At 42.6% G+C, this 21,709-nt stretch overlaps 1 protein-coding gene across 3 annotated transcripts; it reads right to left on the reverse strand.

Annotated features, from left to right (window-relative positions):
- Positions 1–3,655: 3,655 nt before the first annotated feature.
- On the reverse strand, positions 3,656–16,676 carry TRMT10A (tRNA methyltransferase 10A). Of its 3 annotated transcripts, none has more exons than XM_066632135.1 (8): positions 16,493–16,676; positions 15,416–15,645; positions 13,226–13,388; positions 12,433–12,504; positions 10,786–10,860; positions 7,892–8,041; positions 6,465–6,570; positions 3,656–5,416 (listed from the first exon to the last, which is right to left on the reverse strand). In XM_066632135.1, the coding sequence occupies exons 2-8, from the start codon at positions 15,613–15,615 to the stop codon at positions 5,247–5,249; spliced, it is 936 nt and encodes a 311-aa protein (XP_066488232.1). In that variant the 5' UTR covers positions 15,616–15,645; positions 16,493–16,676; the 3' UTR covers positions 3,656–5,246. The 3 variants fall into 3 exon arrangements, with proteins under 3 accessions (XP_066488232.1, XP_066488231.1, XP_066488233.1); XM_066632134.1 differs by having other exon boundaries at positions 15,416–15,692; XM_066632136.1 differs by lacking the exon at positions 16,493–16,676 and having other exon boundaries at positions 13,226–13,384; positions 15,416–15,532.
- Positions 16,677–21,709: the final 5,033 nt, after the last annotated feature.

Consider the following 21,709-nt stretch of genomic DNA (forward strand, 5'->3'; position numbering starts at 1 on the left):
CATTTGGTGGGCCACTGTGAGATACAGGAAGCTGGACTAGATGGGCCTATGGCCTGATCCAGTGGGGCTGTTCTTATGTTCTTATGTTCTTATGCTGATGACTGGAGCTGCAGGGACAAAATTCTTTCACTTCCCACAGTAGGTGGGATGATGGATTTCAGCAGGGTATTTCTGACCGCAAAGCCAACACCATGTTCCCTGGTTTCATTTGGTGGTTTTCCCTGCCAGAAGAATGAGAAATTTCGCTCCTTGACAGATCCAGAATCTGGCAGCCTTGTCTCTTGAAGGGCGACAATGTCCATCTGCAGTCTGCTCAGCTCCATGTCGATGACAGCCTTTTTGCGTGCATCGTCTATTGCTTGCAGGTCATCAGAGAAGCCAGGTGTCATTGTCCTTACGTTCCAGGTGCCCAGCTTTAGGGCAGGAGTTTTCTGTTTTCTATTGCATGGTGCAGAGTTGTCGATCCGCTTGTCGGTTTTCACCCTAAACCCCACGCACCCCGTGAGGTTAACGGACCGTGGCGAGGCAACACCTTACTGGCTGGGGACTGCCCAGCTTAAGGCGGGCGGTAGCTGCCCAATGAGATGCAATGATCTCTCCCACCGTCGGAAGCAGCCCCTGGCGTCATGCCCTACGCCAATCGAGCAAAGACTTATAACCGGTAACTGCTGCTTCCCGTGTTGTGCCGACGCCATATGGCGAAGTTGGAGTGTCCTCTCCAGTGCGCAAAGCCTGGGTAAAGAAGGTATGGAGGATAGGCTGTTACCCATGCAGCAAATCCCCCCTCTCCACGTCGCTGGAATGATCCAATGGAAAGGCAGAAACCAATACGGTTGGTTCCAGCGGTGGTTCCAGCGGCATCGCAGGAGTTGCCAGAACATGACTGTGTGCAGCCACGAACTGCCTGAGGGACTCCGGCTCCTGATTTTGCCTCGAGGTTGACTCCTGAAGCCTTTTCCACAACTGGATGTAGCCACAAGGCAGTGGAGGTTTGGAATCAGAGTTTTCCTTCTCTTAGATGGAAACCCCTCTCGTGCCCCTCCCCCTGCATCCCGTCTGCCTCACCACTGCTCCCTGTTCAACTTCCTGATACACACAAACCCCTCTCCTGCCCCTCCCCCCTGCATCCCGTTAACTTGCATAAACTGTCCAGTTAATACAAGTTAACCACCTACTACAGCTTCCTTGGTCTCATTCCAGATCTAGAATGCCCAAAGCAACTATAATCCTACAGTAGCACCCCAATCCACTTATTTTAGTGGAGCTCATCTCCACAGTTTTTCGAGCATTGAGGAAAGAGTGCTAAGGAAGCCATCAGTATGCTGTTCCAAGAGAATCCAGCTATTCAGTAGCTCTGCTGCACTAACCCAAGAACTTAATGCCCAGAGTAGAAAGGCATGCAGTGTGGTACAACCATATTCAGTCTGCCCTCTTGGTATAGAAAAAGAGTGCCAACACTGTTCAAATGACCATTGCTTCTGAAATAAGTTTACATAACCTGGTCAATTTTTTGGAAATGAGTAATTAGCTGTAGACATATGAACACAGCTGAATACGGACAAAAATATCATTTTGCAAACTGCAAGTCCAACACTAGCATTGAATAATGTGTAACATTTGGGCAAATACTACACATAAAGTCTTTTGTGGACCAAGTTCTGCTGGGAAGAATGGAAGTTGTGTTCTTCAGGCAGAAATGTAAGGCATGTTGCTTCCATAATAATCAAATTGCATTGATCTACCTGCATTATTCCAACTGTTGTCTTCAGGTGCAGGTGCACACTTCTCATTTTGGAAAGAAGAATGTTACGAGGCTCAACATTTTGCATTTTCTTTCAGCAAGAGAAATTGGCCCCAAAACTTACAAACTCAAGGATGCATTTGCAAGGCAGGATCAGGATCCATTTACAAGAGTGACATTATACCAGAGCCATTCGTTTTAAGAATACAGTGCATACATTGGAACCCTGTATAGAAGTTAAACATGAACAAGGGCACCAAATAAGTAGATCCAGGCATAGACTTGTGTTCTCTCTTAGACACACAGGCAGCAAAGTTGGCAGGCATTATTAGACTGTAAACAGGAAGTTTATGGTTTTGGAAGGCATTTCTGATGTTTAGTGATCCAAATGTAATGAACAGAGAGAAAGAGTTACTTCTGAAAATCCTGATAGCCAAAAAACTTTTTACAGAGCAGAAGGGTCCAGTACAGAACTGAAGCATCCACAGCCAAATATGTCAAGATTTATTTTACTACAAAATGTGATTGGTGTTTATTCCACAGAGAAGCCACTGGACCAATATGTTCATTGGTCAGATAGTACTACCACATTACTTGGGAATGGCAATTGCCCATTTCTCTTTTTGACTTCAGCTCCTTGTGTCATGTGGAACACCTTGTGTCATGTGGAACACAGAAATCTGGAGGATTTCTGACTTTCAGAAATAGCTGGAGGGATGGGGGGGGGATGATGGCTGCAGTGGGAAGGGGCTGGTAAAACCCCAGTGCGTGTGAAGAACAGTATACATGGCCTTTGGACCCTGGCCTTACATTTGAGCATTCCAAATTAATGCATAGCACACTGTTTATTTACTCTAGCTTCAAGCTGCATGAAAGAAAATAATGCCTATGCCCTCCAATTCCCCTTCCACCCAATACCCATGTGCACCTGCTCTTTTGCTGCCTTGAGCACCAAAAGAAGCAGAACCAAAACAAGTCTAAGTACAGAAATGAGACCCAGGACTATATCTGGTGAGATGGTCACATTTCATTGTGCTATAATAAAAGTGATATGGCCTATCTTCAAGCACTGGCTCTCTCCCAGACATTAACAGCTGAGTCTGCTGTCTTCAGGGTCCTGTCTGTCTGGAGCTACTGAAAAGCCTCAGATACACTGATATATACAGTCATACATCCATGTCAAACACCTCATATAAGTGTTCAGACTGCAACTTAATATTCCTGCATATATTTATACAACATTGCAGGGAGCTATTAACATATCATTGGAGATTTGGTTAGTCATTACAACAAAAAAACCTGCGCCATGCCCAGTATACTATATGTATTCCTAATGTTATGGATGTTGCTGACAATCAACTATTCACTTAGAAAACGGAATGTTAAAGAAGCAGAGAATGAAAGTTATTTCCATGAGCACTTGGTTTTGTGCTTGTGAGCTTCGCAGCCAGAAATGTACTATTGCATGTGAGGTGTAGCACTGCTGTCTTGCCTGGGTGATTGTATTTGTTACTGAACAAAAAACAAGCAAATTACTAAAAGGGAGCAGCACATATTACACACAAGACTACATGAAAGACTTGTGCAAGGCTTCTTATAAGAGTTTATACAGTGTTGGACCTGGGACTTAAAATCCTTACTGAGCCACGAAGATGCAGCTCTTCAGCTTGAAGAAAAAACCTCATTAAAAAAATTCACATATTTCTAAAGCGAACTAGTTATTTAACAAGCAATACTAGTAACTGAGAACATTTTTATGTCATTTCATGTCAAAACAAGCACACCCTGCCCCCTGAAGGAAGCTGAGGGACTTTCAATTTCAAGGAAGAAAAAGAACACAAATAAAATTACACAGTTTGTATATTCATTAATTAGGTTACAAAGGAGTACCAACAACTGTAAATTTGCTGCTCAAGCCATTGGTTTATTGGCAAAAATATAGGCACTAGTCCCACAATTAGCAATTTTAAAAATAAAAGTTGACTTGGGTTTAACACAGAAATACACAAAAATTCAACTACATCAGAGCACTACATAGTTCATAGTATTTTATCAGGCTAACTTGCAAGCCTTTGGTTACACTGCAGCCAAATTTAAAATCCACTGATGTGGCTATATCAGGCCAAGATCTTGTAACAAGCAGGAATTTACAAAGTTCTGAATTCCTGAAAACTGAAGCCCTTTGAGGATCCAAAATTATGTTTGCTAAGTCCCTGCGATGTTATAACAGACAACAGTTACAAAACGTACAGTACAGCAGTTTTCATACACTGCCAATTAAAGTATTGCAACAACTTTCTGTTCTATCTGAAGTTCTGTTCAACAACTGTAAGTCAAACTGCAATATCACTTGGGGGCCTTTCTCATATTATACAAATTGCACAGGAGCTGTCACAGCACAACCTCTTCCCTCATTGTGGGGGATGATGTGAGAAGGCCTAAGCCATCCTGATGAAGCAAACAGAGCAGATAGCACACCTGCACAGCTCTCTGTGGAAACTGGAGGAAAACTGGCATAGTGAGGAGTTGCAGCGTGGACTTGGATTCTGGATGGCACCCACAGTGCAGGAAGGCGGCTGCACTGCAGGAAGAAGCCGGGGGAGAGTAAGGGCCCTTAAATATGCTACAATGCAGCAAAGTCATCTTCAACAGAGCCAATCTGTAGAATGAATCTGAGCGCTGACCCTTGAAGTTTAGAAGACAATTTAACTTCGACATCCTGGATTAGAAGGGTTCTGTTTTAAGATAAAAACTGAGAGAATTGAAAAGCCTCCCACCCATGCATCACAAGGAACAATACAGTTCCATACTTGTTATGGATTTGCAAGAAGAGCTCCCAAACAGCCAAGAATAAAGCAAAAATGCAGAGCAGGGCAATCTGAGAGTAGCAGTTGAGGCAGGGACAAAGCAAACCTTAAAAAGGTACAAACACAACTGTTTCAGTCAATTCAATATTCATCATAACTAAAATTCTGTTACCAGCTTCTGAAGGAAAAAAAGTTACCTCTTGGCAAATATTAAATAAGAATATTTAAAGAGGAAAATAAGTACCAGCTTCCTTGGGAAACATAAAGGTCTCTGCAACTGCCCTTTAGTAAAAAGCTACTGATGTAAAGTATTTCAGAGGTAAAGATATACCTCTAGATCAGTCAATGGAAATTCATTGCTTGAAACAGCCAGCCAAGCTGTGAACTACCCTATAAAGCAGTTTCAAGTCATTTAGGGCCCAATCCTATGTAATTTTATGGGACTAATGCAGCTGCAATGCAGCCCCAAGATAAGGGAATAAACATTCCTTTACCTTGAGACTTCCATCACTGCCCCATAACCACAGAATGCAGCACACACTCTGTTGGCACAGCTACATCAGTGCTTGAAAGTGGGCAAGATTCGGCCCTAAAACAGTATATTTTTAATGTGCATTCATCTCACTTCCACACACCATTCCCCCCCCCCCCCGCGTGCCATCTTTGGCCCTTTTATGCATATTAGTACTAGCTGGAGCCTAGGTTCTATCCGAGTCTTCATCCTGGACAGCTTCTGACTCTTGTGGCTTGCATGTAGAAGCATCAGTTATTTCATTCAGTGATTTGGCTCCTTTTCGTTGTGGCAGGACTGTGAAAAATGCTTCCTCCCAGTTTCTCTTTTCCAAGTATGCAAGAATAATCTCATACACTGCAAACAAGAGAAAAAAATCACATATTACAATACACAAATACATGGTGTCTTGATAGATTTGATAGTGTCTTTTTGATAGGTTCAAATTACCAAATATAACTATCTGCAATAATTGCAAAAGTAGTTACATAATCAAGCTCAGCAATTCAAGCACTACATGTAAGTCAATATTTGAATTTACATCGCATTTTCAATACTATTGGCACAAAAGAGCAACATGAGATTGCTGTAGGAAGGAACTACCAATATTTCCCAGCTCTGCTGAATTCTGTAATTTTGATACATTTAAAACCACAGTTCCAAAAACACCATTCTACAGCTGATGATCTTTATAACCATGTTTTCTTTCTCTTTACAGAAAGAAAAAGCTATCAAAAATAGTAATAAGCCAAATATATAGAAATATTGGGTTACTACTGAAGTCAATTGCACAAGAAGTAGAGAAAGAAAAGCAAGTAGAGCTCCCTGCTGTGAAAATGCAACTTGCTGCCAAGATAATAATCAGTACACTTGTATTATATTATTTATATAAAGCCATCAACATGCATGGCACACATAAGCATGCACAGAGTGAAAGGCAACTACTGGCTAAATTGCAAATTCTGAAACAAATGTTCAAGAAGTATAAGAATCTACAACAAAACCTTTGTATGTTTGCTTAGAAGTAACTCCCACTGCAGCCTTTAGGACTGCAGCCTAAAATCACTTAGAGATTACCCCTCAACATCATACTCCACATCCATAATACACAAACATATTTCCTCAGTACAGCTACTTTAGGGCAACTATCATATTCATTTCCACCCACTGTTATGAAGTGATTTCCTAAAGATAAATAAGAATGAGGGTAAAGTAAAAAATATGATGCAATAAGAAGACATATGACAACAATCCCAGGTGATGCATATCCCACAAACATATGCATAGTAACAAAGGCCCAAAAGTTGTCCAACAAATTAACCACTTTCAAGTTTGGTAGATAAAAATCAATGTTATCCTTAATCTTCATGAGCTTATCCCCAATATTTTTTCAATTTCCTCTTACCATGATTCACCGCCAGAACCTTCCTGCTATTCATTTTCACAAAGATCCCCAGTGGAAGTTGTGCATGACTTATACCCAGTTCTTGTGCTCTTTTGTATGTAATTCCCTGCAAGCAAGAGACATGGAAGATTGATCCAATTCACCAATTGCAATCACAGTTGGATATTAGCAAGGAATTGAAGAACCTTAGATATACTTATTGCATATCAACCCTGTACTGTATTTCAATATAACCCTTATTGAATAGGCTCTTGCAATTAACAAGATACTTTGTAACTACAATAAAAAAAACTGAAAAGGGCATCAAACTTTTTACAGCTCATGACTTGTATATATGAACCAACAAACAAGTTGGGGAAGTGCTCCAACAAGCAAGCAACAGCTCCTACAAGGTGAACCTGTCAACAGAGTTGACATGAGTAAATACAACCTGAACTATGCAAGAAATTGGCAAATTCCTTTTAAATGTGCCTTTCCCTGAAAATATTATGTATGCATTCTAATTGTATGCATGCTAATTAATTGTACAACCAGATTCTACTTTGCTCATTTTGGCCCCACTTGTGAGCCCCACTTCTGTCATTAATCTTCTCAAATTCATCTACTTTAAAGCAGTTATGCAAAAGAGAAAAAGCTAAACACAAAGCAAACAAAAAACCCAAATAACACTAATTTTAAAAGACACAATGGTATATACTTTAGTTGCTTAACCATCTGGGAGGGGGGCTTCTAATCCTATAGTATTGGTGTAGCCTTGATCTCTGCCTAGATAGAAGACAACTGGGAACCCAATATAGGCCACAGAGCTTTTTTTTAAGAGAAGAGCATGTTGGCAAACATACCAACCATTCAATAGCTTGCTCTATTTGCACACTCTAAACATTTTCCCTTAATTTTGTCCAGCTTGTCTGTATATGTTAAACACACTTTGATCAGGGATGACATTACTTAGCAGTCTATCCTTGGTAAATCATTAGCAGTACTGAAACAAACAAAACAGAACTAGAGAGGATGTTCTGCTAATAGCTCTGGCAATCAAAGATACATTGCTGACACTGCTTTAGCTGTAGATCACACTACAACATGAGCAATGGATACAGAGTACTTGTAGAGAAAAGAGCTGAAGAGCAAACACAAACAAATGCCTCTTGTGTGCTCCTGCAAAGTCCTCTCAGTTTCTTTTTAATAAACCCAATTGCACAGGTTGATAGCATGCATCTCATCATCATCATAGACTAGCCTGGTTCTTTAAACCTGCACTCTCTCTATTTCCCTCTCTGCCATTTCAGTAATTAGAGCCCTAGAATTATAGTCAGACACCCCCCAAGTTCTACCCCCGATTTCTCCAAAGTTAATAGAAAATTCCATGATTTTTGGCTTGACTGCCATTGACTTATCTGTGAGATTGACTTGAGTATCTACAGTACCTTGTGGTGATTGTGATCCACCAAGCCACCAATAACATAGGCTTTGGACTCATCTAGTTCATTCAGAACTTCAGGAGAGTCTGATGTAAGATACACAAGGTCTTCCTTCTTCATCAGTTCACTATAGTGCTCTGACTTAATGTGAATATCCTTCAAGACATACAGAAATGTTAAAATAGTAAAGTTATCTACAAACCTAAAAGATATCAGTATTTCATGACTGATTCTGAATTAAGACTTGAATTGTGGGTAATCAGACCACACAGTACCAAAAACAGTGTACAGGTGGAGCCTATTTATCCACAGATTTTTTATCTGCAGATTTGTCTCAACAAGAATGGGGTAGAGGAACTGAAAGTCACAGCTGGCATCTTCCTCCATTTTCAGGCAGCCCAAAACACTGCAAAAAGGCTCTGCCTCACCCAGGCAGGGAAGTAGCCCTGGAGCCATGGAAGAGGCTCCCCTTGCGAAGGAACAGTAACACTCCTGGAGCCCCTAAGCCAGCCAAGGCTTAAAAGGGGAAGGGGGGCCGAAAACCTCTGTAGCCAGAATATGTGCAGCAAGGTAGAGTTCTCGCTCGCTCGTGCTCTCTCTCTCTCTCTCTCACTCACTCACACACACACAGGGGCAGGTTTGGTAGCAACAGAGGGGATTGCTTTAAAAAATGCAGGGAGTGTTTGCTGAATTCCCCCCCCCCCAGATGGTGCAGGCAATCACCAACACAAGCAAGTCTTCCCAGCAACCAAAGCATGAGATTTAGGCTACAATCCTCTCCACACTTTCTTGGGAGTAAGCCCCATTGACTACATTGACTACAATGGGGCTTACATCTGAGTAGAAACATAGGACTGCTTAAAAGTTCAGTATCCCACCTGTGAAAGAAGCAGGACAGCTGGCAATGGGCTGAGTATGGAGGGGAGGGGATTGATAACAGCTGCCTTAGTTTCCTTCCAGCCCCAAGTGTCAGGCTGCAGTGTATTTGCATAACTCTATGGAATTTGTGTTAATCGAAATGAGTCACGGAACTCCACCTGTAACTGCAAAGTGCCAATTCCTTGAGAGAATTTTGCACAATATCAAATACTAAAGATTTTTCATTTAGACTAGAGGTGTCCAAAATTTTTGGCAGGAGAGCCACATCATCTCTCTGACACTGTGTGGGGGGCTGAGAAAAAAAAAGAATTTACATTTAAAATTTGAATAGATTTACATAAATTTACATAAATGAATTTACATAAAATTTACATATTAGAGATGGAACTTATATGAATGAATGAAGGTCTTGCAATAGCTTAAGGCCTATAAAAGACCTTGCATAAAGCAAGGCGGGCCTTTCCTTCACTTCATAACACAGATGTGAAACAGCAAGCAGTGAAGGGAGCCCTCATCCCATAGCTCATGTAAGAGGTTGAACAGTCACCCTCACACTAAGAGAAGTTGTGTTAGGCCAGCACGGGCTCCAGCAAGTCTCTGGAGGGCCAGAGGTTCATTGGAAACTGGGGGCTCCCCACGGGCCGGATTGGGAGTCCCCGAGGGCCGCAAGTGGCCCCCAGGCTGGGGTTTGGGCACACCTGATTTAGACAATCAGAATAAAATTGTAGATTCAGTTACAAAAAGTAGCTACATTCCAGACTGTTAAAGATTCCATCCACTACATTCCGGAACACAACAATAACAATGAAAAGCTGGTCATAAGGGTTTGTGCTAATCAAAGGAGAAGCTAGTTTATAACTTTTCTAACAATCTTCACATTAGCATCCTGTTCTTCTTCCAAAGGACTTGGGTACCCTTGTAACAAACCTGCAGGTTAGGCTAAACTGAGAAATAGTAGTTTCACTAAGATTAGTGGGGGTTAACTTCAATCATGGAGAAAATTTTGAACAAATTTATCTTTTCCAAATCCAACAGTTTATCCATGACACTGCTCTTGCTCTATTCTCATTTCTGAGGCAAATGCCTATCTATCCCAAGAAAAAGTGGCAAAAAGAACATACATTGAGCAGTACTTTTGTACCAACCCACTCCTAACCAAGAAATTTGTCCCAAGCAGCCAGGATGTGGAGCATGAATTCATAGTCCTCAAAAATAGCAGAACTCTCTGAAATTCTAATTCATAAAGTTGCAATTAGATTCTTTTGTAAAGAACCTCACAGGTCTATTATATATTCACAATACTTTTCATTGGTCTTCAAGTATGTCGACCTTGACCAGACATCTAGAAATGAAGCAATACTCAGTGACCTCTTCATCTAAGTCAGGGGTGCCCAAACCACGGCCCGGGGGCCACTTGCGGCCCTCCAATCTGGCCCACAGAGAGCCCCCAGTCTCCAATGAGCCTCTGGCCCTCCAGAGACTTTCTGGAGCCCGTGCTGGCCCAAGGCAACTGCTCTCAGTGTAGGGCTACTGGTTAAGCTCCACAGCTTGCTCTTTCACATCTGTGATGCAGCAGTGGCAGTGACGGAAAGGCCAGACTTGCTTTCTGCAAGGCCTTTTATAGGCCTGGTACTATTGCAAGACCTCCATTCCTTAATGTAAGTTCCATCTCTAATATATTCATTTATGTAAATTTATTCAAATTTTAAATGTAAATTGTTTTTTTCCCCAGCCCCTGACACAGTGTCAGAGAGATTATGTGGCCCTCCTGCCAAAAAGTCTGGACACCAGTTCTTACTGACAAAGGAAGATAGCCAAGTAGGGAAGTAGAAGAAGAGTTTAGTTAACATATCTAATAAGCCAACAGCAAGACAGTTGACAATATTAGAAGCATTCTCCTACTCATGTGCCCCCCAAACTCACTTATTTCAACTTAACAAATTAGAAACTTCCCAGTATTCCCATGGTAATATTTGATCAAAGTACATATAAACCTTTTAAATAAATAAATAAATATTTACCTTCCAATTTACCCAACCCTTGTCAGTTTCATTCATGCTGTCCTTCAGCTGGCCTCCATGACTGGTCAAATAAAACTTTGGAAAGCAAAGAGGCAAAAGTGTTATGTACAATATCCACATCTATTGTCTTACTCCTAACTAGATACCCAATGTCCTAGCCTATTTTTCCAAGCAAATATTAATGAAGTGTTAAGATAAAATTACTATTTTAGCATCATCTCAAAACAGAACTATTACTTAGAATTAGAGGTGCAAAAGGATTACTGATTAGAGAAGTTCTCCCTCAAGACACCCTGCAAAAAAACAACAACACTCTAATATTAGAGTACCCTTGTTAAGAATTGAAGCATTCATGAGAATGTGCACTGTCATCACTCCAGACCTAAGCATTAACTACCCTTTTTCCTGCAATACTCTCCTTAACACCATGATGTTCTGTATCAATGTTCTCTATTAAGCCTATAGAAGTGGGACCTGCAACAAAATGCTGTAGTCAGTGCTTTTTTTGTAAAAAAATAGGTGCAGGAACTCACAACTTTTTATTTATTTATTTATTTTAAAACCATTTTTTATACATGCGCACGCGCACGCACACACGTCCATCCCGTGTGAGATCCCTGGTAGCAAAAGCACTCCTGCCACAGCTGGAGTGAATCACCCCATTTTTTTTTTAGGTGGGGAGGTGCTCCACTGGGCTATAGGAAACTCTCTCCATTGGGCTATAGGAAAGCCTATACAGTAGTTAAAGTGTTCAGAACAAATATATAAGGTCTTCAGCCCAGCTGGTGGCCATCAGTGCCTCAAGTGTTAGTTCCAAACACTTTGAACTTAAGACCTCTGGTGGCTCAGTGGTTAAATTATAGATCTCTGGAGCTGGAGGCCTGGGGTTCAAATCCCACTGAGGAATAATAATTTTTTTTTTTTAAGGTGGGAAGGTGCTCCATGGCTGCAAAATATAAAGGTTGGTTGCTAGTTGCCAAAAGGGGGGCCAATAGAGGCTGCAAAACTCCTCAAAGTTCAGTCCCAGGCAGGCTCTTTTTTTAACTTTTTTTTTTTTTTTTTTAAGTCCCAGGTAGGACTTAACCCACAGCCTCCAGCAGGGGGCTCACTCCAGGAGCTTAACTCCTGGAGTTATGAGGATTACATACGTAATCCATAAACCCACCCAGATATCCTACTATAAGCCATATTTCCCTTCTCTTCTCCTCTCCCAATCCCCATTTCCCTGTATGCGTGTGTGTGTGCGCGCGTGCTTTTTCCAAATGGACACCTGTGTATTCTGTCCACAGACCTTCAACCACAGACTTAACATGATAGATTCACACAGATAGCATGACTTTTGATTTATTTAGATCTCTTGATTTTTTTCTTCTCTAAACAGAGAAATCCAATATATTCTCTTCTCCCATCCCCCTGAGCAGAAGGCAGAAGAAAATACAGGCATTCCCTCTCTCTAAAGAAAAAGGCAAATTTAGTATTTTCTTAACTCAGTATAATCTCTGAAAGATCCTGAGAGCTCAAAAGTGTAATTTAGATTTTAAGCATTTATTAACGTATATTTTCCTGTCAGTTTACAAACTTATCTGACTACACACTTAGGGAGACCTGAATTTGTAGAAATCACTACCTTATTTTTGGGTGACGTACCTGGACTGGATGAAGTGCTTTGCGATTTTCTGCATAACACCTCTGAATTTGCTTGTGAAGTTTCTTGACATCCTGTATACAACACAATTTGTTTTTTATATTGTCCTTCAGAGAAAGCACCATAAAATGCTTTAACCAAGAGATTCACAGAGACGCTAAAGAGAGAGAAAGGAAACTTTTAACCAACAAAGTTTATTTTCTGAGAAGAATATTTAACTTTGTGAGATAAATATCTACAGTACCAGTTTCAAAGGTGCTTTTGCAAAGACCACATTTATAAACTACTATGAAAACTCTATCTTGATTCCTGTTTTTGTAAGTCACTGCAATTAAAACAAGACCAGCCTAATTGACAAACCAAGTAAATGGAAGTCTAGGCTGCAATCCTATCGCCATTTACACAGGAGTACGTCAATGGGACTTTTCTGGGCAGAGAATTGAACTATAGTCCAACTTCAAAGTACTAAAAGTTATTAACTTCTTCCATCATTAGAATAAACCCCTTCACCATGTAGTTTCAACTCCTATTCATTATTAAATGTAGAATTATACTGCATTATGTTCATATAATCTTAGAATGGACAGATGCACTCTACATTAGCTACAATATCAGTGGCCTCATTTTGCTGTTCTAGTACAGCATGTCATTAGATAGGCCTACCCTTAGCAAGGGCTGAACCACCACCTTCTAGAAATTCCTTGCCAAGACTGAACTGATTACTCTGTTACTACTAATCTCAGAAAAACTGTAGCACCTGAATAAACTGCTTCTAGCAGTACTGCATTCATTTACCTTTAATTCCATTAAATTGTCAAAACTGCAGTCTATTATAAGACGAAGGGTACTAGGGACAACATCCCTACGCATACGTTTCCTCATGCTTCCTTCACTGTTCAAATCCAACTGTGACTGGCGCTCCAGTTTTCTCTTCAAGCGTTTTTCTTTACGTTTCTGCCTGAAAGATTGCAAGTTTTAAAAAGCAAAGTATCACCGCATGTTATAATGAACGTAGCCAAGTATACGACATAACTACTATATAAATATATCTGCTAAAGTTAAAAGTAGACACGACACTATATGCCAAAACAGTATTAAATAGGAAATAGAGAGAAATTTTGTAATAGCTATTCTTAAACGTTTCTATTTTTTCACGGATTTGACAAAAATGAGAAGTGAAGAAAGCAACGTTTTTATTCCAATGGTGCACTTTTATAAAATATAATCGTTTTTAAAGTGTACTTCATAGGTGATATAGTATCAGCAGATGCAGCCAATCATTATGCATGCACCCTCCCATTCAGCCTTACCACCTACAGCAGTGGTTCTCACACATTTAACACTGGGACCCACTTTTTAGAATGAGAATCTGTCAGGGCCTACTGAAAGTGATGTCATGACCAGAAGTGACATCATCAAGCAGGGACATTTTTCACAATCCTAGGCTGCAATCCTACACACTCCTTCCTAGGAGCAAGCCCCATTTACTGTCATAGTTAAAAAGAACATACATAGCAGCCTGTTAAAAGTACAGGTCTGTAACATTTCCCAAATGCAGTCACATACCATGGTAACATCAAGTCTAATCTATTTAAAAATAAAATATTGAAATGAATGGGGACCCACCTGAAATTGGTTCATGACCCACCTAGTGGGTCCCGACCCACAGTTTGAGAAACATTGACTTACAGTGACCAAAATGTAGTGGTGTTAGAAAACGGTTTTATTTTTTCCACAGATTTTGGGGGTTTTTTTGTTTTGTTTTTTTTTACAAAAATGAGAAATGCGGACAGATGTCATGTGTTATTTCATTATCACTGAAAAATCACACATAGTAATTTATCATCACTTTTGGCCATATTCTAAGCACTGTGCCCTTTCACATGGAGAACATCCACCAGCTGCAAAACTAGGTGCTTGCCAATGATAATTAAGTTTTCCTGTGAAGATTTAAAAGCAAGGGTCTTCAAAGGGGGGGGGGGTTGACGTGAGCCAGTTCACCTTGGTTTAGTGGGCCAAGAGAGACACATGAGACTTATGCTCATTTTAACTGAACAAAACAGATTTCATCACAGGAAGAGCAACAATCGTAACTGAAGAGAAGACAACCCTCTTACTAGTATATACAAGTGCTCACTTGCCCAATTCTCAAAATTACCAACCGAGAAAAGCAAGAACAGAAATAATTTCCAAAATGCATGTGAAACTTAGAGCAGGGCAGCCTTCTCAAATTTATCTCCTACTCAAGTTATGAGAGGGATGTGTGTGTCTTCTCTGTTCCAGTTTCAATTGTGGAATCAAGATTTTGTACACTCTTGCAGTCACTAGCCTCTGACTGGTACCAGTTCTGGCCATGAAGGAGGTGGCTTTTCTGCACATCTGTGAACTTTTCAACATCATCCATACTGGTGGGGCAGGAGTTGCTTTACTGAACATCTCTAAGATATCTATTAAAAGGTGCAGATAGATAAAGAGTTTGAAAACAGGGTTCAAAACTCCTTTCAGAGTGTGTCAGATGCTGTAGGGTAGAACTGCCAAGGGCAAGAAAAGCCAGTGCATAAATTCTCTCCTTCTATATTTGAAAGATACAAAGAACAGTTATGTTCAAAAAAAATTTAAAAGATGAGAAATTAGATACACCTAACTGCATTCCTGTTTCTCATTTCTCATTAAGAACCAATATAGACATTTTTGCCTGTTTTTTTGTAGGAATAATGGCTTAGGTGAGCAGATCACATGCATTAGCAATGTATTCACAGAAATCAAAGTAGTTTTTTTATCATTCAGGTTCAGAGACATCTTGCATTAAAACAAATATGGAATCTCCCCATTTTATGTGATTCCTTTTTTCCACTGGGAGGGAATAGAAGAAAGGCAGGGGAGGGAGTGTGCAAGTCTAACCTACTTGCAGTCACTTAATTGAATCTGATCCTACCCAGAGTTAAAGACATCAATCCTATCCATGCAAAAAGCGATAAACCATACCTGCGCATGTCTCTCTGCTCTTCCCATTGTTTCTGCCTCATTAGTTTCTTCCTTTGTTTCTTTGACATAGTTTCAATATACTCAATTTTCCCCAATGCTGACTCATTAGCTTCAGTCTGACCAATGCTGGCTTTATTATTTTCTACCTCAGCAGTAACCTTGCTTGCCACAAGGTTGTTTGGAGGCATTTCTGATGTCATGAGCGTCAAAGAACTTTCACTGGCTTGTCTCTGAAGATGAAACAAATTGTGAATTCAATATCTTGTACAATTTCTACCTGGGTACAAAAGAGAAAACGTGAACATTATTAACATAAACATGTCTAAAAGTTCTCATGCACTGGTGGTTAGAGCTATAATCCCAGACATGTGGGGCACCAGGAAGCTAAAAATACTGATATCTAGATGTGTTCAGCTGAGCTTGGCCAGTGCAAGCCTCCCTCCCCAAGTCAGCACAGAGGATGGATGCAGCCTCTGTGGGCAGGCACACATCCCTGCGACAGCCCAGACAACTCCTGAGGAGGCACAAACGTTCTTTATGGCTTGCGCCAGCTTAGGGCACAGTCAGGACTGCGTCCTCGTATGCTAACAGGTGCTAACTCAAAAGCTTAATATATCCATAGCACAGCTTAAGTTAATGGTTCCCAAGCTTTTTCAGTGGATGGCTCTCCATAAGGGATACAATCCCATACACTGTATTGGGTGGCAGGATTTTTGCAGGCACTCAGCGGCTCCCCTGATGGTTTCTGATGGGGAGCCCACTCTGGGAACCTCCGGCATCAGCTCTCCCAAGACCAGACTCTTCCCACCCTCAGAAACTCCTGCAACTAAGGCTGAATGGCAGGCCTCCTCAGAAGTAAGCTCCATTGTACTCCATGGGACTTACTCCCAAGCAAGCAAGACTGGCAAGGCAAGCAGGCAAGACTGGCAGCCTGAAAGCCCATCCCAGGCAGGCCTCCTCAGAAGTAAGCTCCATTATGGGCTTACTCCCAAGTAAGCGTGACCCTTTACTCAGCTAAGAGACGCCTGAGGGGGGAGGGAGAGGAACAGACCAGGCGCTGGCCCCTCCCCCACTCACCCGCTTCAACGGCTACCAACCGCCGCCGACCAACGGTCGCCGCGACGACCCCTCTGCTCACGCGCCTCTAACAGCGGCGCACCGCGATGACGTCACCCCCGCCAAGCTCTCCGGGTTTTCGGCTGGGGTGAGGCAGAGGCTGGCTCGGCTCCTCCTCCCAGCGCTACTGGCGCTCCCTGCGTCGCAGTCCCGCGACCTCACGCTGCTTCCGGTTTCATGCTCCCGTCCACTTTACGAGGCTTCCGGTCTGAGCTGTGGTCACGTGGAGGCCTGGGGTGCCCCGCCCTGTGTACCCGGTTCCTCCGACCCCGCCCCCTTTGAGTCCCGCGGGGCTCGTGCCAGGTGCCTTCGTGCCCAATAGCCTCTGCTGGACTTTCCGAAGGGAGCAGCCCTGTGTGCACTTACCCGGGAGTAAGCCCCATTAACTACAATGGGACTTGCTTCTGAGTAGACAGGCATAGCGTAGCGCTCTGAGGCTGCCACCTCGTCCACACTTTCCTGGGAGTAAGTCCCATTGACTATCTTGGGCTTACTTCTGAGTAGACATGCATATGATTGGACTCTGAGGCTGCTGTCCTGTCCACATTTTCCTGGGATTAAGGCCCACTGACTATAATGGGATTTGCTTCTGAGTAAGCAAGCATGGGATTGGGCTCTGAGGCTACTGTCCCATCCACACTTTCCTGGAGTAAGCCCCATTGACTACAATGGGACTTCCTCCTGCGTAGGTAGGCATAGGCTTTGGCTGTAAGTATCATTTCATTGAATGGGGCTTACTCCTGAGAAGGCATGCCTAGAGCTGTTCTGTTGACTAGCTTTGGCCCCCACTTTGCATTGAACAAATTCATGCTCCCAAGGGCCCAATCCAGTCAACCTATTGCACCAGTGTGGAGTGTCACAAACATAAGGATGCCTGTCACACGCTACCCAGAGCTATGGACAAGCTCTGGGTGGCACAGCAGTGAGTCAGGCTGGGTTAGAGGTGTTCCAGGGTGGGCGGGGCAGAGCAGGAGAGGGGAGAGAGTGGGATGAGAGGGGGCAGAACTGGCACAGAGCTCTGCTCAACGCGATGCAGACCCTTGCATCAGGCAGGCCTCCTGACCCAACACTGGGCTGCTATACTCTGCTGCTAAATAGCTGGTGCAGAGTTGAGTAGCCCCATTGTGGGGCCTGCTCCTTTACCTGCTTATCCTCTTACCCTGAGGAGCCACCAGTGAGTGCCTGATGTCCTTTTAATGCAGTGGCAGCCACTTTGGCACTGCTGCTCCTCTGGGCGCCAGGCAACTCTGGACTGTGCTGTGTTTGAGATTAGGCCTGATTATTTGAGTTTTTGAGTATTTTATTTTATCTCTCTGGTCGAGGCTTTATAGCACAGCTGTTGTTTTAAGGGGCAGACCCACTGGCTCACCCTGCTCACCCCAGTGCAGAACAGGATCTGTGAACAGAAACAGCATGGCAAGCCAGGACCTCAACAACACAGCCACATGCTCAGAATCTGTTTATTTGAGGAACAGAGATTGTAAGGGGGAGTCAACTTGCTGTTTCAGGCCAATTCAAAATAAAAGACTATGATTTTCTTCACGTATCCTTAGAATTGTGTGTTGGCACAGCAAAGTTTAGGATGAGGTGGTTAGGCCAATTTAGTAAATGCATGCTGTGTGTGTGGCACAGTTGATTCAATATATCCACGCTGGCACCTTCAGCTTTATTGTCTGATTAGATATAGAATACGTTGTGTAAAGCTTGTCTTTGCTTTCCTAATACTATGGGAAGAATATTATACCGTAATTACTATGGTATCGTGCAGTGTTTCTCAAACTGTGGTTGGGACCCACTAGGTCAGTCGTGAGCCAATTTCAGGTGGGTTCCCATTCATTTCAATATTTTATTTTTAATATATTAGACTTGATGCCACCATGGTACGTGACTGCATTTGGGGAAATGTTATAGATCTGTACTTTTAACAGGCTGCTCTGTATATGCTTTTAACAATGATAGAAAATAGGACTTACTCCTGGGTAAGTGTAGGCAGGATTGCAGCCTAGGATTGTTAAAAGCTTTCCTGCTTGGTGACATCACTTCAAGTCATGACATCACTTCTGGTGGGTCCTGACAGATTCTCATTCTAAAAAGTGGGTCCCGGTGCTAAAAGTATGAGAACCACTGGTATAGTGGAAGCAGACAAAACAAAATGCAAGATATACAGTATATTGATTGTGAATGCAAAGACATTTGCTTCTTTATTTTATTTCAAAGATTATTTACTGCTTTTCCTATACTCAAGGTGATATGCAATAGAAAATTAAAATCATTCTTGGGATGATTTTGCCTTGAGCATTTGCTCTAGCATAGGGATGGATGGATGGGTGGGCGGACTCCTTCTCTTCACATCCCAACTTGGTCCCTTCCTCTCCTTAGATTTGAGCTGGCACAGGTCCCAGGAGATCCATTGGCAAGCAGGAGGCTTACCTGGAAAATATTTCCCCTTACCTCTCCCAACTCTCCTCATCCACTCCTCCTCCTGCTGCTGCATACAACATGCTCATTTTTGGTGTGGTTGCATAATGGTAGGATTGGGATCTTAATTTCTGTTTGGCAGGAAAGCTCTCTCTATATATATATATATTTGGTAAATGACATTTCTTCCACTAAATCTTTGCTTTGCATGAAGAGCAATATAAGAATGTTTTATTGAGCTCAGTTTGGTCAAAGGAAGCATAATTAGTTCATTAGGTGATAATGGTACGGATGTTTATGACTTGGACTCTGGAAAAATTTATGACAGTGGTAGTACTTTAACCCTGGAACGCTGGCAGTAGGACTTGACTAAGTTGTACAGGGAGGGCCTGGCCTACTGCCCTTGTTCAAATCAAAGGTAATACTTTCAATTTCATCAGTGTACAGCGAGCTCACCATGGAAAAAAATGAATCCAGTTATCACATGGCAGGTCTTCAAGCTTCAGTGGAGTAATGTAGTCAGTTCTGATTTACGTTTGCATTAGAATTCTATGATATATAGAGTCTTATTTAGGATCAACTATACATGATGTAGCAGTGGTAGATCCAATCTCCCAACACCTGTTTTGTTGCTAACAGCCACACAACCCACTCTAGCAAGTGACTCCTATACCTAGAAACCAATAGACGTGTCAATCTCAATAGAGATTGAAGGTGCGTCCCACTCCACCGTAGAATCTCTGTGGGTTAAATTACCAGGCTTGTGCAGCGATGTAATACTGGGGGCGTGCTATCGTCCTCCAGACCAGAAATCGGATGGGGACCTTGAAATGAGGAAACAGATCAGGGAGGTGACAAGGAGGGACAGGGTTGTAATCATGGGGGACTTCAATTATCCTTATATTGACTGGGTCAATTTGTATTCTGGTCACGATAAGGAAACCGGATTTCTTGACGTGCTAAATGACTGTGGCTTAGATCAGCTAGTCACGGAGCCCACCAGAGGACAGGTGACTCTGGATTTAATTTTGTGTGGTACGCAGGACCTGGTAAGAGATGTAAACGTTACTGAGCCATTGGGGAACAGTGATCATGCTGCGATCCGTTTTGACGTGCACGTTGGGGGAAGAATACCAGGCAAATCTCTAACAAAAACCCTTGACTTCCGACGGGCGGACTTCCCTCAAATGAGGAGGCTGGTTAGAAGGAGGTTGAAAGGGAGGGTAAAAAGAGTCCAATCTCTCCAGAGTGCATGGAGGCTGCTTAAAACAACAGTAATAGAGGCCCAGCAGAGGTGTATACCGCAAAGAAAGAAGGGTTGCACTAAATCCAGGAGGGTGCCCGCGTGGCTAACCAGCCAAGTTAGAGAGGCTGTGAAGGGCAAGGAAGCTTCCTTCCGTAAATGGAAGTCTTGCCCTAATGAGGAGAATAAAAAGGAACATAAACTGTGGCAAAAGAAATGTAAGAAGGTGAAACTGGGGGCCAAGCGAGACTATGAGGAACGCATGGCCAGCAACATTAAGGGGAATAATAAAAGCTTCTTCAAATATGTTAGAAGCAGGAAACCCGCCAGAGAAGCGGTTGGCCCTCTGGATGGTGAGGGAGGGAAAGGGGAGATAAAAGGAGACTTAGAGATGGCAGAGAAATTAAATGAGTTCTTTGCATCTGTCTTCACGGCAGAAGACCTCGGGCAGATACCGCTGCCCGAACGGCCCCTCCTAACCGAGGAGTTAAGTCAGATAGAGGTTAAAAGAGAAGATGTTTCAGACCTCATTGATAAAGATCAATAAGTCACCGGGCCCTGATGGCATACACCCAAGGGTTATTAAGGAATTGAAGAATGAAGTTGCAGATCTCTTGACTAAGGTATGCAACTTGTCCCTCAAAACGGCCACGGTGCCAGAAGATTGGAGGATAGCAAATGTCACGCCTATTTTTAAAAAGGGAAAGAGGGGGGACCCGGGAAACTATAGGCCGGTCAGCCTAACATCCATACTGGGTAAGATGGTGGAATGCCTCATCAAAGATAGGATCTCAAAACACATAGACGAACAGGCCTTGCTGAGGGAGAGTCAGCATGGCTTCTGTAAGGGTAAGTCTTGCCTCACAAACCTTATAGAATTCTTTGAAAAGGTCAACAGGCATGTGGATGCGGGAGAACCCGTGGACATTATATATCTGGACTTTCAGAAGGCGTTTGACATGGTCCCTCACCAAAGGCTACTGAAAAAACTCCACAGTCAGGGAATTAGAGGACAGGTCCTCTCGTGGATTGAGAACTGGTTGGAGGCCAGGAAGCAGAGAGTGGGTGTCAATGGGCAATTTTCACAATGGAGAGAGGTGAAAAGCGGTGTGCCCCAAGGATCTGTCCTGGGACCGGTGCTTTTCAACCTCTTCATAAATGACCTGGAGACAGGGTTGAGCAGTGAAGTGGCTAAGTTTGCAGACGACACCAAACTTTTCCGAGTGGTGAAGACCAGAAGTGATTGTGAGGAGCTCCAGAAGGATCTCTCCAGACTGGCAGAATGGGCAGCAAAATGGCAGATGCGCTTCAATGTCAGTAAGTGTAAAGTCATGCACATTGGGGCAAAAAATCAAAACTTTAGATATAGGCTGATGGGTTCTGAGCTGTCTGTGACAGATCAGGAGAGAGATGTTCTTATGTTCTTATGTTAGTGGATGCTGAATCATTTAGTACAATACTGAATCATTGAGTGTTGTGTATGTGGATACTTGACTTACAAACTAAACATTGTATAA

Source organism: Tiliqua scincoides, chromosome 6 (assembly GCF_035046505.1).
Source record: "Tiliqua scincoides isolate rTilSci1 chromosome 6, rTilSci1.hap2, whole genome shotgun sequence".
Lineage (NCBI taxonomy): Eukaryota > Metazoa > Chordata > Lepidosauria > Squamata > Scincidae > Tiliqua > Tiliqua scincoides.

What these genes read in the sequence shown, in the direction of transcription:
- TRMT10A (XM_066632135.1), bottom strand. Translation starts at nt 15,615, where the DNA reads ATGACATCAGAAATGCCTCCAAACAACCTTGTGGCAAGCAAGGTTACT. An exon ending in ACAATTTAATGGAATTAAAG is followed by an intron (nt 12,505 to 13,225) that starts GTAAATGAATGC and finishes TGTTGTATACAG; the next exon opens with GATGTCAAGAAACTTCACAA. An exon ending in GGTTCTGGCGGTGAATCATG is followed by an intron (nt 5,417 to 6,464) that starts GTAAGAGGAAAT and finishes TCTTGTTTGCAG; the next exon opens with TGTATGAGATTATTCTTGCA.